Below are 21,780 nucleotides of genomic sequence, written 5' to 3'. Positions count from 1 at the left end.
ACACTATTCAAGATGACCATACAAGTTCTGAACCTCTTGAGGAGGTCACAAGTCTAATTGTCTTTCATTTTTCTTTTTCTGAATGCCTCAGGTGTAGAATTTCTAAGTGAACACATCAGTATGGAGGGACACAAGGCATCAGCACAGCACAAGTCAGATTTCTAAGCAGAGATATTCAAGGAGAAGTAACAGAACCTCTTCCAGCTAGACAGGAAATGAAGAGATGTGTCAAAAACAACAGGACACCTATGTCTACCACAGAAGAAACCAGAAACAGCGAGAAAAGGCTGAGAAACAATTTCCATGAGAGTAGGTTGTTGTTTTTTTCTTTTTAATAGGCCAGTTACAAAACCATACCTTCCTAGCACAAGCATAGTCAAGAAGCTGCAGAACTTCCAGGTGACTGCTACTTCTACCCTTGCTTAACACAGTAAAAGGTGTAACTAACTGTGGGCTATGCTACGATCACAGCTCTAGATCTTCTGCTCCTTGGGAAGCCTTTACTGACACAGCTGATATTCTAACCAGTGCTACGCTTGCTGATACACTGACTTACCTGAGCAGAAGGAAGGACTGGTACCTGGGAAAGACCAATAGAAAAACACTAGTCAGGGTCCAGATAAGTTGCACCAAAGTACACAAAAATTTCGCTGTGCATGTCTACAAAACATGCACAGCAGAGAAGGCAATTAACTGCCCAGAGCAACAGCGCCATGTAAGGCTGCATCAGAGAGATTAAGAAAACTCAGATCTCTAAAGCACTTCACTAAAGTCACAGCAATTTATGATTTTCATATACAGGAGGCTCTTCATCTCACCTGAACATTTTCTTCTTCCTCGGTTACAGTATCATGTTTCATAGCTTCACTGTCTAAATCAGTGCAAACCAATATTTCAGAGCAGTCTCCTGTGTTCTCGCTGCTTCCAGTGTCATTATCGTCAATAACCTCATTCCTAAAGAGAAGAACAGAAAGACTTTAGCAACCTGTTGTTCCCCCCTTTAAAAAAAAAAAAAAAAAGAAAAAAAAAGAAAAAAGAGGAAAAAAAAAGCCACACCACATCACCATTGCACTTTTTTTCCCTTAAACAGTATCAAACATTAGGGTGTTTGTTAGGTTTTTTCCCAAGAAAATTATTCTGCCCAAAGATACTAGTAATATCTACAATTTCAATCACCTGTAGGCAAATTTAATTATTTATGTAGTTTATATATACTTCTGAGGTTTCCTACAATAGTACATGATAGATGTATTAAAATATATTTATGTGATGCTTGTACTTATTCTTCAGGCATACATCCCTCACTTACTATGCTGACCTAAGGAATAAAAGTGCCAACAGCCAGAAGCAGTGACAGATTGAGACTACCGCAACTAGATCAAGTTCCTGTGGCTACGCTCCCCTCAATACTGAAGGCAGCTAGTTTACAGCTAGTATCACTATTTTCCCCTCCAGTGAGAAATACCATTATTTCTAACATTTAATCTCCCCAGAATTCAATTTAAGGCTTGTAACAGATTAAAACTAACTTATACCATATTTATGTTCATGCATGCTTTACATGCCACCATCCCCGTTACCACATGATTCTGTACAAGCCTTTGACTTCCTTGCCTTCCTTCTCGCTCACCAAAACTACTTTTAAAAATGCTCCTCCTTTATCAGATAGACAGACATTAAACAGATGGTTTCGAATTTAATATTTTAACTCTCTTAATTCCAGCAATTATTTTAAGTTATTTGCAAGAAATTTGCACTAGATCACTGTGATTTTTAGTTATTCATTTAACTGTGTATTTGCCTTGTACATAGTCTGCTGGCAGCACTGCTTTAAAGGACTCAGACAACCTCTTTCAAGACGACTATCATGTATCCTCTATTACAGTTAATCCAAAGTGGAATGAGGATCAGAAGCATTTGAAATAGTCACTGTGCCAGAAGAGTATATTCGTTTCAAACTTGCAGCAACGCTACTTTTAGCCTCTGCTTCTGTGGAGTCAGCCAGCCTTTAAAACACTTAACGCTGTAACTGTATGCTGAATTCAGCTGCAAGAGGTCTTTCACATAATTACCTGCGTGAGCAGGTACTTTGAAAGACATTACATTTCTAACACTAAAACTCAGTTTTAATTGATTATTACCAGCAATTTTTATTACTTTTATGATCAACTGATAACTTTAGTCCGACTTCTTGTCACAGGTAAGGCTTCTAAAAACAGTACAGAATGAACAACTTAAAAAAAAAGCACCTGAGTCTCTGAATACTTCATGTATTTTGGGCTCTAAGCAACAAAGGAATTTAGGTACTGAAGTCCTACTCAACTACACATTTTTAGAGCTGGGTCATTAATCATGACTATTTATTTTTAATAAAGCACCAAAATGTACCAGCTTCTCAAAGCTGCCGTAGCAATCACTGCATTCATAAAATGGCAAGATTTTATAATAAAGTTGATCAAATGAGGCTGAAACTCTGCAAATAACACCCAGAGCAGTAAAATAGCTATGTTGACATGGAAAGATAGGGTAAGGAAACTGAAACAGCAGCTACAACAGCTTTCATATGGTAAAGTTGTCATAAGTAACATCAGTGAGATAAGAATGAAAGCACTGGGGTAAATTAAAGTTTTGTGCTACTTGCATAGAATTCAGCAGTGAAGTAGTTATACTTCATAACATTTTTAGCTATAAGATCAATTTAAGATATTTGCTTCAACAGCTGTTGATTACTGGGAACTGATGGAAGCTGATTTGGTTTAACACATGAAATAAATTGAAGTTAATAGCAAAAGTCATAACTTTTGTTTTGGGTTGAGGTGGGGGACTGGGGTAGGTTGTTTTGGAAGAGTTAAGATATAAATTCCTATGGCATTTATATCTGACACACACACAAAAAAATAATCTTACTGGTTGTTAGATCCTTCCTCATCCCCGCTGGGATTTTTTGCTTCATTGTTACAGCCCAGTCTGTGTTGCTGTATATGTTTAAGACCATTATCTAAGCTGCTCTGCAGGTCGAAAAGGTGCTGTTCCACAGCTGCTCTAATTGTTCTTTCTAAAATGCTAAGAAAAAGACAGAACATTCGTATTAAGAACTCTCCTTTTGCAATCATCAACTATGCAGAAAGGCAGAGATAACAAACTTTACACACGACAGGAATCTTTGATGACGTGTACTTCAAGGCAAAAAGAGATTAACTTTTCCAAAAAGGCAGTGGAAATTACTGCACCTACTATCTTCTATTTCACAAGATTTACATAAAGTATTATGAAGTCTATTAGCAGTATTTTAAGAGTAACCAACACATTACAGTGACTAACTTTTTAATGTCAATACACAAAAACTTATAAAAGCCTAATATATTAATGTGACAGTAATATTTGTGTCTGTAACAGGCCAGAGTCAATCCTGAAACAGGTACCACTAGAGCACAGCTGGCTGTACCCCTCCTGAATGGGGCCAGAATCTTAAAAGGCAAGAGCCCACAAATAGCAGAGACAATGAGCAAGTACCCAAATACATCAAGAAAAGAACTGCATTCTTTAAAAACAGACTACTCTGTTGAGTGCTTCTTAGCCAGCTCATCCAAAATAAGCTGTTACGCCTATAAAAAAATCCTCCCGTAAGAATCTTAAACTATTTTACCCCATTTTTAACTCTGGAATTGCGTGTTTATTTTTCTTCCACGTTTGTACATGCAATGCCACTGAACTATACTCACTATTAGCAATTAGAAGTGGTGCTAAAAATACAATGTGAATACTATCATAATTGTAAAGTCAAACACCTCTGATTTATTTAAGTATAAAACCAAAGTGTTCTGGAATCTAGATTCTACCATACAGTGCTCTCATGCTTCTGCAGCCAACAACACTAACATGTTAGCTTTTTCATGCATTGGGGTTAACTGCCATAAGTGAAATACTTCACACTACAACATGTTCATTCATAACTGTAATCAAACCTACGGCATTTCTTTTTCTTGAAAGAAGACATATCCTCTATGCATGTTCTAGTAATGGCACAATACAAACATTTTACATTTTCATTATACTTACTCTGCAGAGGCTGGCAAGATACTTATGGGAGAGATATGAGCACTGCAATAAAGAAGAAGTAAGTTAATGAACTGCAAAAACTTACCACACTAAATAAAAGTCTTGAAGTCCACAGAAAGCAACTTAGAAAATACTTAAAGACTGCATGTAATGTGGCTATTGAAAGTAGAACAAATAAGAAAACACTGATTTGCAGCCCCTTTATTATTTAGGCAATGAAACCTTAAAAAAGGCCATCATAAGACAAAGCTGTAGAAGTAGCAATGCAGATTTCTGTCTCTCAAGAGCCAATACTCAGTATATTATGAAGCTGTAAGCTCTCAGATGTACAGTCTTTCCCATGGGAAATACTAATCACTTAGTCTCCAAAGACTTCCTGACACCTTGCTTAAGAATGCAGATACTAACCTTGCTGCCTAAAGCAAATTCCAAATTACTCTGCTTTCCTCCACAGTTGCAATTCATAGAGGTTCTTCCCTGCCAGTCAGGCTGTTGCATAATTTTATTTTGCAACGTTCAATAGATCTGCAGCGCTCTCCAAGGACAGCTATGTTTCAAGTGCAAGGCAGGTACTTTCCAGAGGTTTTGAGACATGAGCTAGTCATTTGTAAAGCATTTGGAAATCTCCTAGCACAAGCCACTTCAGCCTAACATGTTAAACTCCTGGGGGTGGGGGGAAAATCTGTAATTAATACAAGTAAATTCAAGAAAGTTAACTCCTGTGTGTGGTCCCTCTACAATTTTCCATTAATATGATGAAAATTCTCTCATTGTCTAAAACTTAAGTATTCTGTTTATAAACTGGCAGTGAATATGCTAAGAATGAAATAAAAGAAAGCTGTACTGTAAATGACAATGAGTTGCAACTTACATATTCAGAAATAAATACTAACTGCATTTCAGCTAAGAGGTGGTGAGGGAGGTAAACAAATGCTTTTTCCTCCTATTAGACATGACTAAGCTCAAAAAGCTGAAAACCAAAATTTTAGTCTACTCTTTACCATGCAAGAACACTGCTGGCAGCCAAAGTTGATTTTAAATATGAATGCATAAAGTAAACTCTGAAATATGAGGGAGCTTGCCACTCCACGGGAGAACGAACAGGTACTACCTCTGCAAGACAGTTTTGACTGATATTAACCTTGCTTGTGCTAAAAAACTTAGACAGTCTCTCTGCTTACCCAAGAATAGTTTTAATACAGCAAAGAATATCTTGGTTAGACCTTAGCAAGTTTATTAGTAGTTCTACCACCAGAGAGGTACGATATTAAGATCACCTCAAGCAGTCTTTCTATTTTTTCTTCCTCTAAGTAGATGAAACACAAGCAATAAAGGACTTTCAATTACACACTAGCTGATAAGGAAAGTAGTTAAAGTATTTATTTTAAAATAATTATGCCCTTTTGCATTAGACAACTTGTACTAGGCCAACAGCAAAGTGCACTGTATTAAACATCACCATGTAACAACTGAATAAAACAGGTGCTCATGGGGGTTTTTAATTTATTTTTATTTAAATGAAACTTGATTTTGAATCAACCTCATTTGTGTGTCTGTTTGCATAGGTGAGAAAACAAAGTAGATTATTCCTAATGCTCTGACAGAACAGGCAGCTCTAAACTACTATTTCAAAATAGACATTGCCACATAGCTTTGGAAAATTAAAAAACCTGATGTAGAAGCCAGATCTACTCATTTCAAAGCCGCTGAATCAAGCAACTGAGCTAACACACTAGCATTTAGTTTTTTTCTTTCAAACAAAGAAATGGTAAGAAGAAAGTCACAACTAATATTTACATTTCATTGATATTTCTGTGCACAGAAGTTCAACATAGTCCTACTACTTGTACAAAGTAAGTTTTCTGATACACACATTTTGTTTTGAGAGTACTTGAAATACTTCAAAAAATGAAGACATGAAGCTGTGAATAAGTTCAGCTTCATGAACAATATAAAACACAGGAGCATGAGCAAAAGTCTCAGCCAAAAAAACCAGTAAGATTTCAAAACATGAAAAATGTAGTTCTAAGTATCCAATCTCAACATTTTTAGCAAGTTCTACAAAAGCTGCATTAGAAAAGGTATGCTTACATTCTAAAAATACTAATACATAATTGTATACATTGAAATCAATTTACTATCAAAACACAGTCATTCCTAGGACAAATGGGGGGGCACAATCGAAGCACAGAACACTGCAACACTCTAGTTGTCAGAGCAAAAAAAATTCAGCCAAGGGCACAAGTACAAATACTATTTATAGGAAACTGTGATGACCTGGAATCCTTTTATTCTACCACTTGAGACAAAATAAGGAACTGTGTCAAGAATGGAGAGAATCAAACTCATCTCCAAAGAATCCAGAAGATTTCAGACATGGTTCACAACAAAATTTTCCATTTTGCTGTGTAACCTTCAACCTCCAGCGTAGGTTCCTTCAGCAGTGCTTTTATTAAACACCTTTAGATGCATTAGAGGTACTCAGCAAAAGAGTGCATAAATCAGCAGTATTGCAAAGCCTGAAGAATCCTCTTAGTATGTAAAGAATATCTTACCTCTTCAACTAATCACTTTAGCAATTAAGCACTTTTCAAAAAGAAAAAAGTGTCAATTGCTCTTAGCCAACAATACATTACAATTTCCAAGCAACATACCACAGTTCAAGGATACTTTTAAAAGCTATAATTTATACTGCTACACAAAGCCTTAACGCAGCATGACACAGCAAGACACAGAAAGGTAAACATCTTTGTTCCATAATGCTATCCCACTCCAAAGAATCCCTCTTGCACTGTCTCCCTACCTATAAAAAGTCCCGGTAAAAACATACCTTGAGATAGAAAAATACGTTAACTAGAGATAAAACATTTCAAAGTTTTTCTTGGTAATTTACTGACTGTACACAGGTTCTTATTTCTTGTTAAAAAAATAATTTAAAAATATTTCATTTCACAATATCTCCAAAATACATTTAATCTTACATCACCTTAAAGTAGTCTTAATTGCAATCATATCAAGGCAACATTTTCCTTTCATATATTTACCTGTGCAGCAGAACTTTACAGGCCATTCTGATTATTTTTGCTATCCCAAACGAGCACTTCATGTAAAAATGCTTCATTTGAAAGACAGCAAAGCGCGACGTTGGCTGCTGGTTATGCATACTGCTTGCTGGGATTCAATGGCTGCTTGTCAGACAGCACTTCTGGAGTGCTGCACTAAACCCTGCAGTCTAAATAGAAATAGACTGCAACATGAGGTCACTCCTGACAATAAGCTGCCCAATCAACACTTGAAAGCTTTCCTAACATATTATTCACTGATTTTCTAGGATAGAAGTAGGGACAAGTACTTGGATCTTAAAGACAGCATTAAACTAAAATAATAATATATATTCTAGCAATTCAGGCAGTGGTTATATTTGGTCAGCCTTACTATATATGTATTTTGTCTCACTTGGGTGCTGTTAATATTACTGCCTCTCACTGATTAGAGCTAATTAAAACAAGGGTTAACAAAAACATCACACAAGCAGTGAGGAGCTCGCCATTGCATTTAATATAGACAAAGCAAACTGTTTACAGAGCTGACTACTTGTCATATCTCATATTTTAACACAGATAATTTTGAAAAGCCCAAAGAACATATCAAGAGTTTTTATATTAGGCTTTTGACTGACAATATTTGAGATGAACTGCAAAAAATAAAGCAAATACTGCTTGGCAATGCGCACTGATGAAAAATTTGGAAAAATGACAGAGAAGGATTCTAAAGCGAGTATTTCAACAGTATGTCTTAAAAGTCAGCTGCAATGCTGAGTCAGGAATTCTTTTCTCCAAAAGTCAGGACAGCAAAGCCAAAAGAGCCCTCGTGGAAAGGCTTCTGATAACGGAAAATACGTTTCCTTCACATACACAATATCAACCCCTGCACAACAAATACTCACTGATTGGGTAATGGGCTTCAAGATCACTCAACAGGTTTATTTTAAATACCATTTTCAAGCGGTCACTGAAACAAACATTAATGCATTATCCACATTCTCACCGGATCTCTCTCACACTCAAAGCCAAATTAACACCATGCAGTGCATGAAGGTCATATGTTTCAGAAAGAACAAAGAGTAAAAAAAGTGAGAAAAATAAGCAAATTACAGGCCAAATAACTAGAAGGAAGGTCATATACCCCATTGTATGAGTCAAGATAACCAATCTTTAACATGCAGAAGATGCAACCTCAGTGTTCTTTTCCTTCTCTCCACAAAGACCAAAAATATAGATATTGGGTTCCCAAAAATCTGACAACAGCAAAGAGGCAACAAAACTACAGGTTAAGGAACTGCAAGAATCATGGTTAAGACCTACTTCTCCTCCTCTTTCCTTTATAAGCTGCTGCAGACCCTATATCAAAACAAACATCCCAATAAACCTGCATTAACATTTGCTTTTGTTAATTTTATATTTTTTTTTAACATCAAGAAACTAAACAAAGGCCATTAAATGCATACTATGAAAGCCTTTACGTTTGGAAATATATTTACAGTATTAATAGTGTTTAAAAGTTTAAAGCATACTTTCTCATTCTCTGTAGTTTATTTTTTTAAAAATGTTTCCTGCAGTTGTTTTGGTTTACAGTCAAAATTCCTTCTTCTTCTACAGGATTCCTCCTTCACCACAAATGATGTAAAATGCCAACCATAATTAATGCCTATGAATTTTTAATTAACCCTAAACATTGAGTAAAAATGTTTTTCTCTTCAGGCTATCAAAATTAAACTCTCAAACATGTTGAGTTTGTCACTACTGCTGCACTACTACATTCCACAAGCAACTAAATACCTCTGAATAGTTAAATTGCTTTAAAGCTTTAATTGGAAGAAGGAACACTTTCAAAGAAATTCCAACTGCAGCAACTTTTTTATTTAAGTCAAACTAAAATTAACCAGTTATATTGCTGAAAAGGATAATTAACAATTAAAATATAATTTAAATTACAAAACAATTATGTTTCTCTTGTTATTTTATATTTTACAAATTCCTGTAACAAAGTAGAAGGAAGCATGCAGCCAACAGCTGAACAGATTTCAACCAGAAACCCACGTTCTTGGGACTAGTCTGTCTTAGGCACTAAACTTATCCTGCATTTTTTCTGCTTTTAGTCACACTTTTATTATAGATTCTTCCTCATCCCTCCCTACAAGTTCTTACACGTAATGCCCATACCTAACACATGCTGCAGAGCTATGTAAACTATAACACAAGTAAAGCAGTCTTAAAAATTGAAACTTGTGTACTACAAGCAAGTAAAACGTAAACCTGTGTATTACAAGCAAGTGCAAATAAGATCTCAAATAGAAGTACCATTTTAAGTTTATGCATCTCCTCTATGAGGATTGGTCTTAATTAAAAGTTGACTCCCACTCCAATACTCCTGCCACAGGATTTCCAGAGCCTTCATTTCAACTCAAATTAAGGAGATTTTCTGGACCCTCAAATCACGTTTTTTTGCAAGCAACCCATTCTACAGAGTCTTACACATAATCTTACAACATGCTAAAGTGCTCAAAATTTCCTCCACATTGCTCCTACTACAGGTCTTCCTAGAACGTCTAAATTCCAACTTAAAAAATCATTAATGGTCAATATTACCCTCACTTGCTCTCCACTATCATTTTAGGCAAATATAGTTCCTCTTTGTCCCTGGTGTTTTCTCTCTCTAGCATGTATTCAGAAAGTAATCACATCTACAGAGTCTTCATTACAATTGTTTATGAAATGTATTTCACTGCACTCTAGTTAAGTAAGAAAGTATTTTCCTCACTTAACACCTGACCAAACTGGGCATAAAAAACCCAACCCTGGACAAACAAATTCTCACAGGTTTATAAATGAATTGGGGTCATGTAAGGACACACCTTTGCTCACTGGCATGTGACAAGAAACAGCCCTAGGACTGCCCACTGAAAGGAAGTGGTAGAAAGCACAGAATGGGTTTGCATCTACCAACATTCTGATATTTTTTATATTTCTGCTACAAAATTTGCTGTTTAAATACCACTTTACAGTTTCATTAAAATATGCCCTTTTTTCCTTTCTCTGCATAAATCACCATAGTTAGTCCAATCTGAGTTCTACAGGCATTCCTCCTATGAATTTGGGAACAGTCATTTTATCCCATATTTTACTACCAGAACTGCACCTACCTCTAAAGCTTCACTTTGTAGACACCGCCACTTATCTCAGAAGTCTGACAGCTTCTCTCAGACTGAACAGACTATACTCCAAACTTTAAATCCAAACTCCAAGGCAGAAACAAGTTACCTTGTTGATGCTGTAACGCCCCTGGAATCCGAGAGACTCCCTGTCATATCTAGATGCACCACAGCTGGCCTTTCAACAGGTTTCTCTGTGCCATCTTCTGGAAGTTCTTCAGACTGCTCAAGCTTTACATCTTCCTCCTCTTCCAAGAGATCATTTATCTAATAAAAAGATTTATTTGCAGTTAATGGCTTGAAAAGTTCTTTTAAGAGGTCCAATGAATTAAAAGAGCATGAGAAGTATAAAACCAACATACTTGTAATTTTTCAATTTTAGAAAAACAAGCACATTATACTTGCTTTTTGTTCCTTTGTTTCCAAACACATATGATGTTTTTACTGAAGCAGTAAAATATAGCCAAACTTAAAAACTAAGACAATATAGCCAACTGACAATTCAATACAGCCACCTTCATTTTTTAAAAGGCAACTATGTCTAAAACATAAGGTAAAAAGGTAAACACAACAAAGTTGGGATCCACACAACCACTCTGTGATTGATTACTGATCTCCCAAACTCGCAAACCCAGGAATTAAAGTATCAGCAGTAGCCTCAAGAAAATATGCTTTATAATAGCTGCCACACAAGTATAAATTAAAAAAAAAAAAAACAAAAAACAACACTGAATTAAGAAAAATGGAAACTTTAGAAGTTTAGGACTACACAGAAGGCAGAGAGGAAGTGTGTATTTAAGAGGGGGGTGATACATTACATGGCACTACAGTCAGGGCAAGAAACAGATTTATCTCTGACTTTCGTCTGCAAGAGGATGTGCCGGTGAAGCGAGGGCAAGCCCACCCGCACACAGTCAGCCACCAGTGGGGCTGCGTCCATGGGGGACAGCCCTTCCGCACACCCACGGCACCAGCCCAGGAGGGAGCAGGACCCAACCGAAGTGCACTGTTGACATCTGGTGGAGACACCACGGAATTAAAGGGACACCCCACCAGGCCTCAAATGTGGAGAAAACAAAACAAAGACAAAACCACACACCACAGAGACTGTTATGCTTGGGAAATGCTCTTGCTAAAGCATATAATGACCCACAGACAAGTCAGTAACTTCAAAGCATAAGAGCACAGACCCACTAACTATTCTTTAAAGAGCAGTCATCCCAACCTAAGACGACGGTCCTCAGCCTCCAGTTGCAGAAATTACAGCCCAGCTTTATTTAACAGCTTCCTGCATGCAGCAGGGCTGTGTCAGTTCTCAGTGCTAGACATATTCCTGCAAAGAGCTGAAGAGAAAGCAAACATTGCAAAGTTGCAGCACTTTGCTACAAGAGCTAGCAGAGCAGAAGCTGCTCAATCCAGAACTTGCTGCCCACGCTTGGCAGACCAGACCAATGGGTGAGGTGTCTACTGCAGTGAAGAGGAAGCAACCAGCTGCCCCAGTACTTGCCTTACCTGTCTTACTAGAGGAGGGGTTCATGGAATAATTAGGCTTTAAAAATTCAGTATTTCTTGTTACCTTCCTTCGCAACTGCTCGTTATTTACCTTATTTACCCTTTTTCCTCTTTAAAGAAAATATTTCTTAAGCCAACTGAACATAAAAAAAAATTCAGTTTATAGCTTTCCATATTTCTGAGGAAGGGTTTGAGCCAAGATTTTATTAGTAACCCATGAACCTAGCTTTGATTATACAAAAGCACTTCTTCCGTGCACTATCACTTACATACCACGACTTGTCAGAATTAAATATATTTGCCAATGGAAGAAGGTTGTATCATGATACCACATTTTCATTTCCCTAAGAACTTTCCATCTCTATTTATCCTAGCACAACATGGTATTTTACTTTACAAAGTTAGATTTGTTGTGAGGAAAGGCAGAAGAGTGATAATGGATATCATCACTCACATGGACAGGTGAATCTGGCAATCCTGACAGCTGAGTACCAGGGCCCAGAGTATTTCTATTCTATTCAACTTTGTTTCTCCAATTTCAACAACTTTCCTCACTAACATCAAGATGGTATTCTGAAGTCTTAGAAACACCATTCAAGAATTTTGGCGAAACACCACTGATAACATCATCAAGTGGAGTGCGAGACCCTGCATGTTTCTGTAAGACACACCTAGAAGTATTATTGACCAACAGTGTGGTTCTGCATTTGCTTAAAACACAGTTCTCCATGCCTAAAAAGGTAATTAAGAAGTAATACTGTTTTTATAGCGTAACAGCATCTAGGTTGGGCAGGGTATTGTTGTTGGTTTAGTTTTTATGTATTTTTCTACATAGCATAGCTATACTTACTACAAAGCAACAATTTCACAAGCATACCTATGTTAGGAAAAAGCATTTAAGGAAATACCAGATTTTGTCAGTTTGCAAGAAACTACCAAAAGGCATACTAAAGAAAATTATATTTCAATATATCTTTCATAAACGTAAATAAAAGATACTTAAGTGATAATGTATTGCCATTTGAAGTATTTTTACCTGCTCAGTTATTGAGCTTAGATCATTAGTAGATGAAAAATCTTCCTCTTCATTTTCAAAGAATTCATAGTAGTTCTCCAGAAGTCCCGCCATTATTCTGCTAACTATTTCTTGTTCTTTCAGATCCTCCACATCTGTGTAAATGCTAAAGATTTCAACACTGTTTTAGTATAAAAATCTAAATCCAGCTTTTTCCCCAAAGAGCTCCTGTGAATGACTTCTATGACTAAGGGCCACACTTCACACTATTATCCCTAATCCATTCTGAACACACAGAACTATAAGTATACCTTCACACTACTACATTATAAAGCTTTACAGTGGTTTATATTTAGAAGTGATGAAGTAACAACTATTTAGTCAATTAACTTTTCACGAGGAACATTTAAAATTCAAGTATTTTCCTGTGGAGAGGAAATCCCAGTATGTTTGTACTTCAACAGCTTTCAACAAGAACTACTTTCTTGCTACAAGTAGTAATCTTACATACTATCTCTAAAAAATTCAAACATCAGTATAATTACAGTAATGCAACAATGAAATTAGTGGTTTCTAATGCCATAGCTCACAGTCAAGCTGTTGTTTAGATCCAAGCAAAAACTGTAAGACAGAACTGGGGTGAGGGAGTGGGGGGGGAACAGAAAGAAAGATATTGCCCAAAACTTATTGTGTGCTTGCTACTGTTACACATGAACTAGGAAAGACTTTAGACTGCAGATGTATGCTGTCAAATTCACGTAAAAACACTGTATGAACTTTTGTAACTTACTGAAAAACATCCGGGCCAAAGACTGCAGCTAAAGAACTTGCCGACCAAATTTCTTCATGATGCGATGCTACATTAGCTAAAAATTTACACAGAAACTTTAACAAACTGTAATTAACAGGTGGAAGCTGCTGCAAGAGGAACCTCAACTTTCTTCCAAATTCATCTTCATTATTATAATCTGAAAAATGTAATAAAAATGTTTTAATCATGGAAATAAAATATCTGCTTTTTCACATTTGATATTGATCAACTTTTTGACTTTGACAACAATTACTTACTTTTGAAGTACAACTAATTTGGTCAGATCACAGTCTAAAGTGTCAGAATTTGACTTGCATTTGTTCGGTCTGAGATTCTTATACTATGTTTCTTCATGGAAAAAGGCAAAGAAAAAACAGCCTAAACCCAAAAACTGAAGCACCCAGCCCACATATCTGAAGGGCATTTACAGTGGTAATACTTCATAACAATCTATCTGTCCCAGCATCTCCTCATTTCAGTCTCAGGATTAGTCTCTTCCTCTCCGATCTTTCTAAGAGAAGCTGATAACACATTTCCTATTCCATCACTCCTCTTCAATGATGTCAGAGGTTTGGAGGGGTGGTGAAGAGGCAGGGGAACATAACAAAAAACCCTCCCCAGTCTTGTTTCCATAGCACAGTACCATCAGGTTACTTTCCCTAATGATAAATTGAACTATAAATTTAATTTCTTCTATGAAGCAGAAACTGATAACCTAAACCTATGACTTCTACCATATTCTCCTCTGCAAGTCCAATCAGTAGTTTTCAGCATGTTTTCCCTAATTAATGCTCACTCAAGTTTCTGATTACATAGGGCTAGGACCTCAGTATCCTTTCATTTTACCACTTATACAACAATTGCTATGCAGAAGAGCTCTAGAGACAGCAATAGCTCCACAGATAGCGAGCTAACTTAAAAGCTAGTTAAATTCTCCCGTTTCAGACAAGCTACTTTGACACTTTTTCCTCTACAAGCATTCCATTCTCACCACTCTACTGCCTTTTATAATACTTAACTGATGAACACAAGCAATCTCAATGCAATCCATCTTAATACTCACTTAGCTTGCAGCTTGCTGATTCAATTTCAGACCCGAAAAAAGGTCACCATGAAACTTCCTCATTCTAACCCCACATTTAACTATATCCTTCATCAAGATATCTCCCATAAATCTCATTTGTTACATTATCAGCTTTAGAGGAAAGAAGGTTCAAAGAGTCTACAATTGTTTGTACCCAACAGAGAAATTCCACATAAAGGAAAAGAAATGTCATGAAAGCAAAACAGGAGAAAAACTGATACTAACAGGCCTCCCCTTCTCTCTCAGACATTTGAAAACTCTTCTCCTATCAGTTAGAAAGGGAAAAAGATGTTTGAAGATGATGAGCAGTCATTCTGCCTCTCTAGATGAGAGAACTGAGACATCCTAGGCCTTAATATCCAATCAAAAAAGCGCGTAATTCCCTGTTGTGTATGTACAGAAATACCACGCATTAACTGTGCAGGACTTCACTTGCTCAGAGACAGTCAACATCTACAGTACGTGAATACAGGAAATTAGGCACAGAAAAACAGTTCTCTCAACACAGTAACACAATGCAATGAATATATTATTGTTAGCTTTTACTCTAGAAAGGTGTTTATGAAAGAGAACTGCAAAAAAAGAACCTAAAAAATGCTTTCACAAAGTAGACCTTCAAAGAGAAAGAGAGCACGAGAGAGAGGCGATAGTCAGAACACCTTGTGCATACAAAACAAAGATGTTTGTCTAACCAGTCTGTCCTAAAATTTAGGTTATAAACAACAGCTAGAGACCTAAGGTGATAACATTCTTACCTGTAACTGAAGTCCTCTGACAGTAAGCCATGGATACACACTTCTGGGACACATGGCCTAGCGCATTGGGGTCAAATTCACACTTCAATTACCAAAATCACTTGCCTTTGAGGAACCACTATTAGGCCTACACAGAACTAGCCTCAAAAGATACAACAAGGTGTGGCATATATACATAACTAAGTTGTTTGGAGAACTAAGCTTAACCTAACCATGCGGAAGGCCTGCTAAAGAGGGAAAATACCAGAAGTTACTATGCATTGCTATCATCTTCTCCATGTTTGTAAGCAATTCCTCTGCCTAGAATGCAGTTGATACTGTAATTCTGGAAACTAAGAGAGATATGTCTATCAGACAGTCAAAATATCAAAAGCCTAAACCTGAGTAGAGGAAACCGAAACTCTAATTTTAGTATCAGGAAACAATGTTTAAAGGGCATGTGTTTTGATTTCCTTGGTACAGATAACTTTAAATCTTTCTGAAATCACTTTACACTTTAAAAAAAGACAATTAAGACAATAAGCTGCAGGTTTAAGTGAAGTTTCCCTGCATATTTAACAAAAGGAAACTAAATGAGGGCTTAAGTGCTGAAGAACAGCTCTTTTTCCCCACAACAACCCATCTGTAAATCCTTCCACAATTATCTATTCAAAATGGAAACCCCTCCAATTTTCACACTATATTTTAGAACTCATAGAAGGGAATTACACTGTCACACCAAGTGAGCATACCTCAATTCCATTTCCAGTCCCTACAGCATTGCAAATCAAGGTGCAAACCAGCAGCATTATGCATTACTGTCTGAACAATCCTTTTGCTATTTATCATCTTTTTCAGGAGAAAACAAACAAACAACAGTTTAATAGTTACTTAGGTCCAAAGAACCAAATAGCATACATGTCACTAATGAAATTCCCTATCCACTTCAGTTTCTCCTTACTGCACAGGACAAACAGACAGAACTTCAGCCTTAACAAGCTTCTCTGGTCAGTACCTTCCAAGAATTGTTTCCAGCACAAGACTACTCAGTGCCTCACACATCAGAGTTCAGGCTCTGCTCATCAGTTATCCAGATAACCGCTCCACATTCAAAGTTTCAGGGCATACCAAGGGAGGGAAGTGAAACAGCCTCCCACTGCTGCAGGTGACCCTCCAGTTCAGCACATGGTAAATACAGCATAACAGCATAAAAAAACCTATGCTATACTCACTCATCCTACAAACCAATTCCCGCTCTGAACAAACAGAACTATCATGAGCATTATCAAGTTCTTATCAAGAATAAACTCAAAACCAGAAAATTAAATCAAACAAAAATGTGCATGTTACAAAGCAAAACAAGCCCAGCACTTGAAGAAAAGTATGAACAGACACTGGAAAATGAGCAACACTACTGCAGAGTGACAACCAGCAGAACCCTCAGTCACGTCACAGGGTGTGGAACTCCCAACATCAACGTACCCTTTAAGGGCATTATTAATGTAGTGCTACAAGACAAGCAGTTTTACTAATCAAGTTATGAATCAACTCCAACACCGCTCAACACAGCGGAGGCAAAAAGACCGAGGAAAGCAGCTACAGATAGACAAGTTGGGAATTGGTAAAGAAAATACTGTGCCAGCATATGGGTGTCAATTTGAAAGGGCAAGGTTTTGCAGTATATGGAAAAAACACACTTAGCAACAATATGCTGACACCAGTTGGGGTTTTTTTTTCTCCTCCTACAAATTAATTTTAAACTGAAAAAAATCCACAGTGTGAGAGGAAATATGACATGAGTATAGGGCTTGAGATCTCTTCTCTACTACACAAAAGCTTTAAGTGCCATGAAAGCATAGGCAGAGGAAGTGAAATTCAGAGGGAATAAGACAAAAGCATGCTAGGAGCACTTTTAAAGCATCAGTGGTGGGAAACTGTCAAACAACTTTGATTCCAGTGGCTTTGACCAGTGTCCCAGTATTCATGCACAAGAATATGGAATATTCAGAACTAATCAGCATGGTATGTGGCAGCTTCACTATTTTCCTGCATGACAGATAAACTCTGTCTTTGAACCCAGACTGAGTTTCCTAAAAAAGACCTATTAATTCAGGGTTTGTGCTAAGAAAAGTCTATTTGAATGTCTCCTGATGCACACATTATTACCCAAAACACCAGAGAAACCCTAGTGTCACTACAAAGCTCAATTTAATACTGGCTTTCACTCTTAAAATAATAAAATTAAAACACTGGATGAAAAATAATTATTACCTTGAGAAAGTTGCATCAAATGTATGTGCAAACTCCCTGGGATAACTGGCTCTGGAAGTTCTTGAAGAAAAAATCTAAGAAGGCTAATAGCTGAGGGTACATCTGCTTCTTTAACCAGGTCCACATCTTCTCCATTATCATATCGTTGCCGAAGCCACTCCACTGTCTCAGCATTCCCATTGACTTGAAAAAGTCCTTCTTGTTCCAGACCCCCTGAGTTAGAAAGAAGTTACAGACATAAACTTTGAGATCTGGTATGGACAAGTATATCAGAAAATGCTGATAATCAGATATGCACAATTCACATACTGAATTAAAGACTTTCTGTTTTGCAAGACTTTCAGCAGTCCTTTTCCCAGCAAACATATTCTTATGCCCAGCTAACAATACACCAGTAAGGTAAATGGTAGCAGTACCTAAACCACACCATTTCCTACGAAGTTCCCTGCTGAGCTGACTGCTGCGTTAGTGTTAGCTAGAAAACAGTGATAATCAAACATAACAGAAGGAGTAAAGAAAGGAAGTGTGTATCACCAAAAAAAACCCCATCAAAACCCACAAACCAACCCAAATCATATCCAACTAAATATGAGTAACTTAAGAAAACAAATACTCTTCAAAAAGCACAATCTCTTCTGTAAGAATAACAGCTAAATATATTAAAGTACAGCAAGATAGTACATACCATGTTCCTCAATATAGTCCACGACATGGCGGACTATGAATGGAACCTCATTGTCTGGTTGCCCTTCTTGCTGCAGCTCATCAAGTGGAATTCCAAATATTTTGTTAGCAAGAACAGAGTTGCAGTTACTCAAGGAAGGGGAGGAGCTCTTCCTCATATCTTTTTGCAGCCAAAAAATCAAAGCTGTCTTTTCTGTCAAATAAGAGGAATTAAAACCAAAAGTCATACTTCAGTGTATGCTGTTGAATGATCTGTAACACAATGTTTTAATTACCTAATGCAAATATTCTGCAGTCTCTCTCAATCAGTTCACTGATTTAATGAAAAGTTCTGCAATGACTCCAAATACAGCTAACTAGATAAATGACTATTACCAAGGTGTTCAGTTCAACCCTCAATAGAGAGCCAAGACAGACATATATAGCACCAAAGGAAATTCAGAAAATTCTACTTACAACATCATTACTTAAGTTCTAAGGTACTTTGGGAGAGCTAGATTCTTCAGTACGTTTTCTGACAGTATTTAACAGTCAGGCTTTGAAAATCCAACACAAAAGCCTCTCCAGAGGAACTGAAACTAGTGGATCATAAACCCCAAGTGTTAGTTACATCAAATGATTAAGTATTTTGTGACACACAACTGCACTGCAATCAACTTCTAATATATTTGGCATTTTCTGGTCTATACAATAAAGCTTTTCGGCACCTACATCAAATTAAAAATTTTACTGATAAAACACCCCAAAACCAGTTTCTAGATGCTCAGTGATACCATTCTTCCTATCATGCAGAAGCTCAAGCTTTACTTGCAAGTCTTTGCTTGATAAAGGATCTAGACAGATAACAAAGGTATTACCAAAGGCCATGTAAGTCACTCAGTTAAACTATTATCCTGTCAAAACCAAAATATTTCTTCTAGCAAAGAAAAAACTATCTTTTCAAAATAAATTAAAAAAGAAAACATACTTGTTTAAATGCAAGCAATCACTTTCAGACTTTAGGAGGATGGCACACAGAACACGAAGTACATACTTTTAGTCAAAGCACTTCAACAAAACTTAATTCTCTGTGTATTAATGTATTAAATAATTCTAATAGATCAGACATTCTGAAATCCGTACGTCCTTTTTTTCTTTATAGCCCAAGTAAAGTAGTTTAAGAAACCTACCTCAGAGTACTTAAACAGCCGAGTTTGAAAAACGTTTTCTGCGCCAGCTGCCCTCACTGACCAAGCATTCTTTTGTCATTTATGGTTGTTTAAGATTATGGCAAAAGATCAGCCTGTAGTTCCTCATTGAAGAATAGCAGAACTCGATCAGTACTTCAGCAGTTAATCTGAAAATAAAGAAAATATTATCAGACCATAAAGTTTTCAACAGTTTTAAACTCTGACACAAGTCTAAACATTACGTTTGAGGAATTCTCCGTGTCAAATCATCCGTTTCTTGTTCTGAACAAGAAAGCACAAAGACTGCATGAGTACGGTTCATGGGAGAGCATGCAAAAAAGCAAATCCCCTTTTTCACTTAGGAGTTTACCAAAGTGAAAGTTAGCATGAGACATCTTAGCCTTAAAAATTATGAAATAATTTTCAGACTCACTCCTTCTTTCAAAGAATCACAAAGGGCTAAGTAGGTTAGACAGAAGTGTTTTATAGTACCTACCATTCTGAAACATTTAATGGCTATAAAATTTTTAGAAGGATCTCAGGCACTAGTTTTAACACACTATCTTTAAATGGCATGCATTAAACCAAAGTCCTAATTAAGGAACAACATAGAAAGTCAACCGGTTTTCAGTGGTACAGATCATCTTATCTAGAAAGTTAATTATGTGTCCTAACTGCCAGTTCAAAGTCCAAGCCATCATCAGATCTGGATACAGGAAGCAATTTCCCCCAAATCACATTCCCTAGAACTACCCACATTTTTGCCGTTCATTAGCCTATGATACCAGGAATCCAGAGTCTTTCCAATAGTTTGAATAAATAACATTTTCCTGCTCCCAATCCTCCCCAAACTGCACCCATGTTTTAAGAGAGCTGGCCATAAGCTCTATACAAGACTGCTTCATCCTCCTCAAAGTTTTCTTGCATTGAGGCCTAGAGGAAAAAATATTTCAGCCTTACAAGTGTTTAAATCTTTGCCTATCAATGTAAGTACTGACCAATATTCTTTCCTTTTTTTTTTGTCATCTGCCTCTATCTATTGTCTTGTATTACACACAGGTTGTGAATCTGTTGTCTCTCACACAAGCAGAGCCTAGTCCAAGATCAGGACTCCAGGTGAGCTGACAACAGAAAATGAAGGGTTATATTCCAGATTTCAACAATGAAGCAGTTGTAATTCATGACTCTCCTCTAATTTATGAAGGCACTGCCCAGCTATTTTTCTTATTATTTTGGTATATTAAGTGATAGTCAACACAATCTTCGCATGCAAGTAGATCTCAATCTATCATTTTTAAAATATGAAGATGCACACAGTCTGTTTTCTCAAGTTCTGCCAAAGTCAAACTTTCTACAATGAACCAGAAAGAGCCATGCTAGTCAGCTGCAGGGTAAACGGCAGCTGGGAAAAAATCTTTAATGGATCTGCCACAAAGCTTCAGGCTGCTTTGCTAAAACAAACAAACAAGCCTTCAAAACAAACATCACCTAATAAAAACAGCAAATTAGAAGCAACCATTTTTATAATTCAGCACCAAATGAATAATCTTGAGGTACAGCTTTCTTAGCAAAGATAGCTATGTGCTTAGTTAGCTGACATAAAAGCATAGCCATTTTTACCAGGTGCTGCAGACAAAGAGGCTACCTGAATATTAATTTCATTCAGAAAACACAAAAAAAGAAAAAAAGACAGACTTCTATTTTAACTAGCTTGGCAATGTAACAATGGAGTTCAAACAGCCTGGTTGTCTCACTGTTAGAGCAAAACTGGATTTACAACCCAAGCTTATACTTTAAACAAAGTTTTACGTGACTTATCATCACCTAGAAGAATCAGTGAAAGCCCAGTTTTCACCCTCTCAGATACACACATCTTTATATACACACACTTCAATATATCACTATATGCAAACCTTTCTTTTCAGAGCATTTAAGCCTTCTGCCTTTTAGTACAGGCTTTGGGGTAATCTTCGCAGACTGTGAAACAATGCAGCTGATATTTACCAAGTCTAGAAAAAGCTAGAAACTTTTTAAAAGTTATCTGACTTCCAGCGAGTTTTATTTCCTGTTAATTCCAACATCGTAAAACTGACTGATAGGCTCAGAAACTGTTAATAATTAAATATTATATCTCCACTTCTATTGATCAACAGCTTTCCCACTTGCCCTCCTTGACTCCGGATGTACACCACTTCAATGCAGACACGTATGAAAACTAGGACAAGATATA

General features: G+C 36.8%; 1 protein-coding gene across 9 annotated transcripts in view; it reads right to left on the bottom strand.

Annotated features, from left to right (window-relative positions):
- FAM13B (family with sequence similarity 13 member B) overlaps positions 1 to 21,780 on the bottom strand; it is a 66,941-nt gene that overhangs the window by 19,101 nt on the left and 26,060 nt on the right. For all 9 annotated transcript variants that reach the window (XM_075766289.1, XM_075766294.1, XM_075766293.1 and 6 more), the window contains exons 2-11: positions 19,551 to 19,717; positions 18,383 to 18,574; positions 17,698 to 17,910; positions 13,588 to 13,765; positions 12,819 to 12,963; positions 10,380 to 10,537; positions 4,060 to 4,101; positions 2,908 to 3,063; positions 819 to 954; positions 557 to 580 (exon numbers count right to left, since the gene is read on the bottom strand). In XM_075766289.1, coding sequence (XP_075622404.1) covers positions 557 to 580; positions 819 to 954; positions 2,908 to 3,063; positions 4,060 to 4,101; positions 10,380 to 10,537; positions 12,819 to 12,963; positions 13,588 to 13,765; positions 17,698 to 17,910; positions 18,383 to 18,539 — 1,209 coding nt within the window. In that variant the 5' untranslated portion in view covers positions 18,540 to 18,574; positions 19,551 to 19,717. The remainder of the gene's footprint in view (positions 1 to 556; positions 581 to 818; positions 955 to 2,907; positions 3,064 to 4,059; positions 4,102 to 10,379; positions 10,538 to 12,818; positions 12,964 to 13,587; positions 13,766 to 17,697; positions 17,911 to 18,382; positions 18,575 to 19,550; positions 19,718 to 21,780) is intronic.

The sequence above is a fragment of the Balearica regulorum genome, chromosome 14, assembly GCF_011004875.1.
Source record: "Balearica regulorum gibbericeps isolate bBalReg1 chromosome 14, bBalReg1.pri, whole genome shotgun sequence".
NCBI lineage: Eukaryota > Metazoa > Chordata > Aves > Gruiformes > Gruidae > Balearica > Balearica regulorum.
Note: the sequence above shows the minus strand (reverse complement) of the source record. Positions and strands in the feature narration are given on the sequence as shown.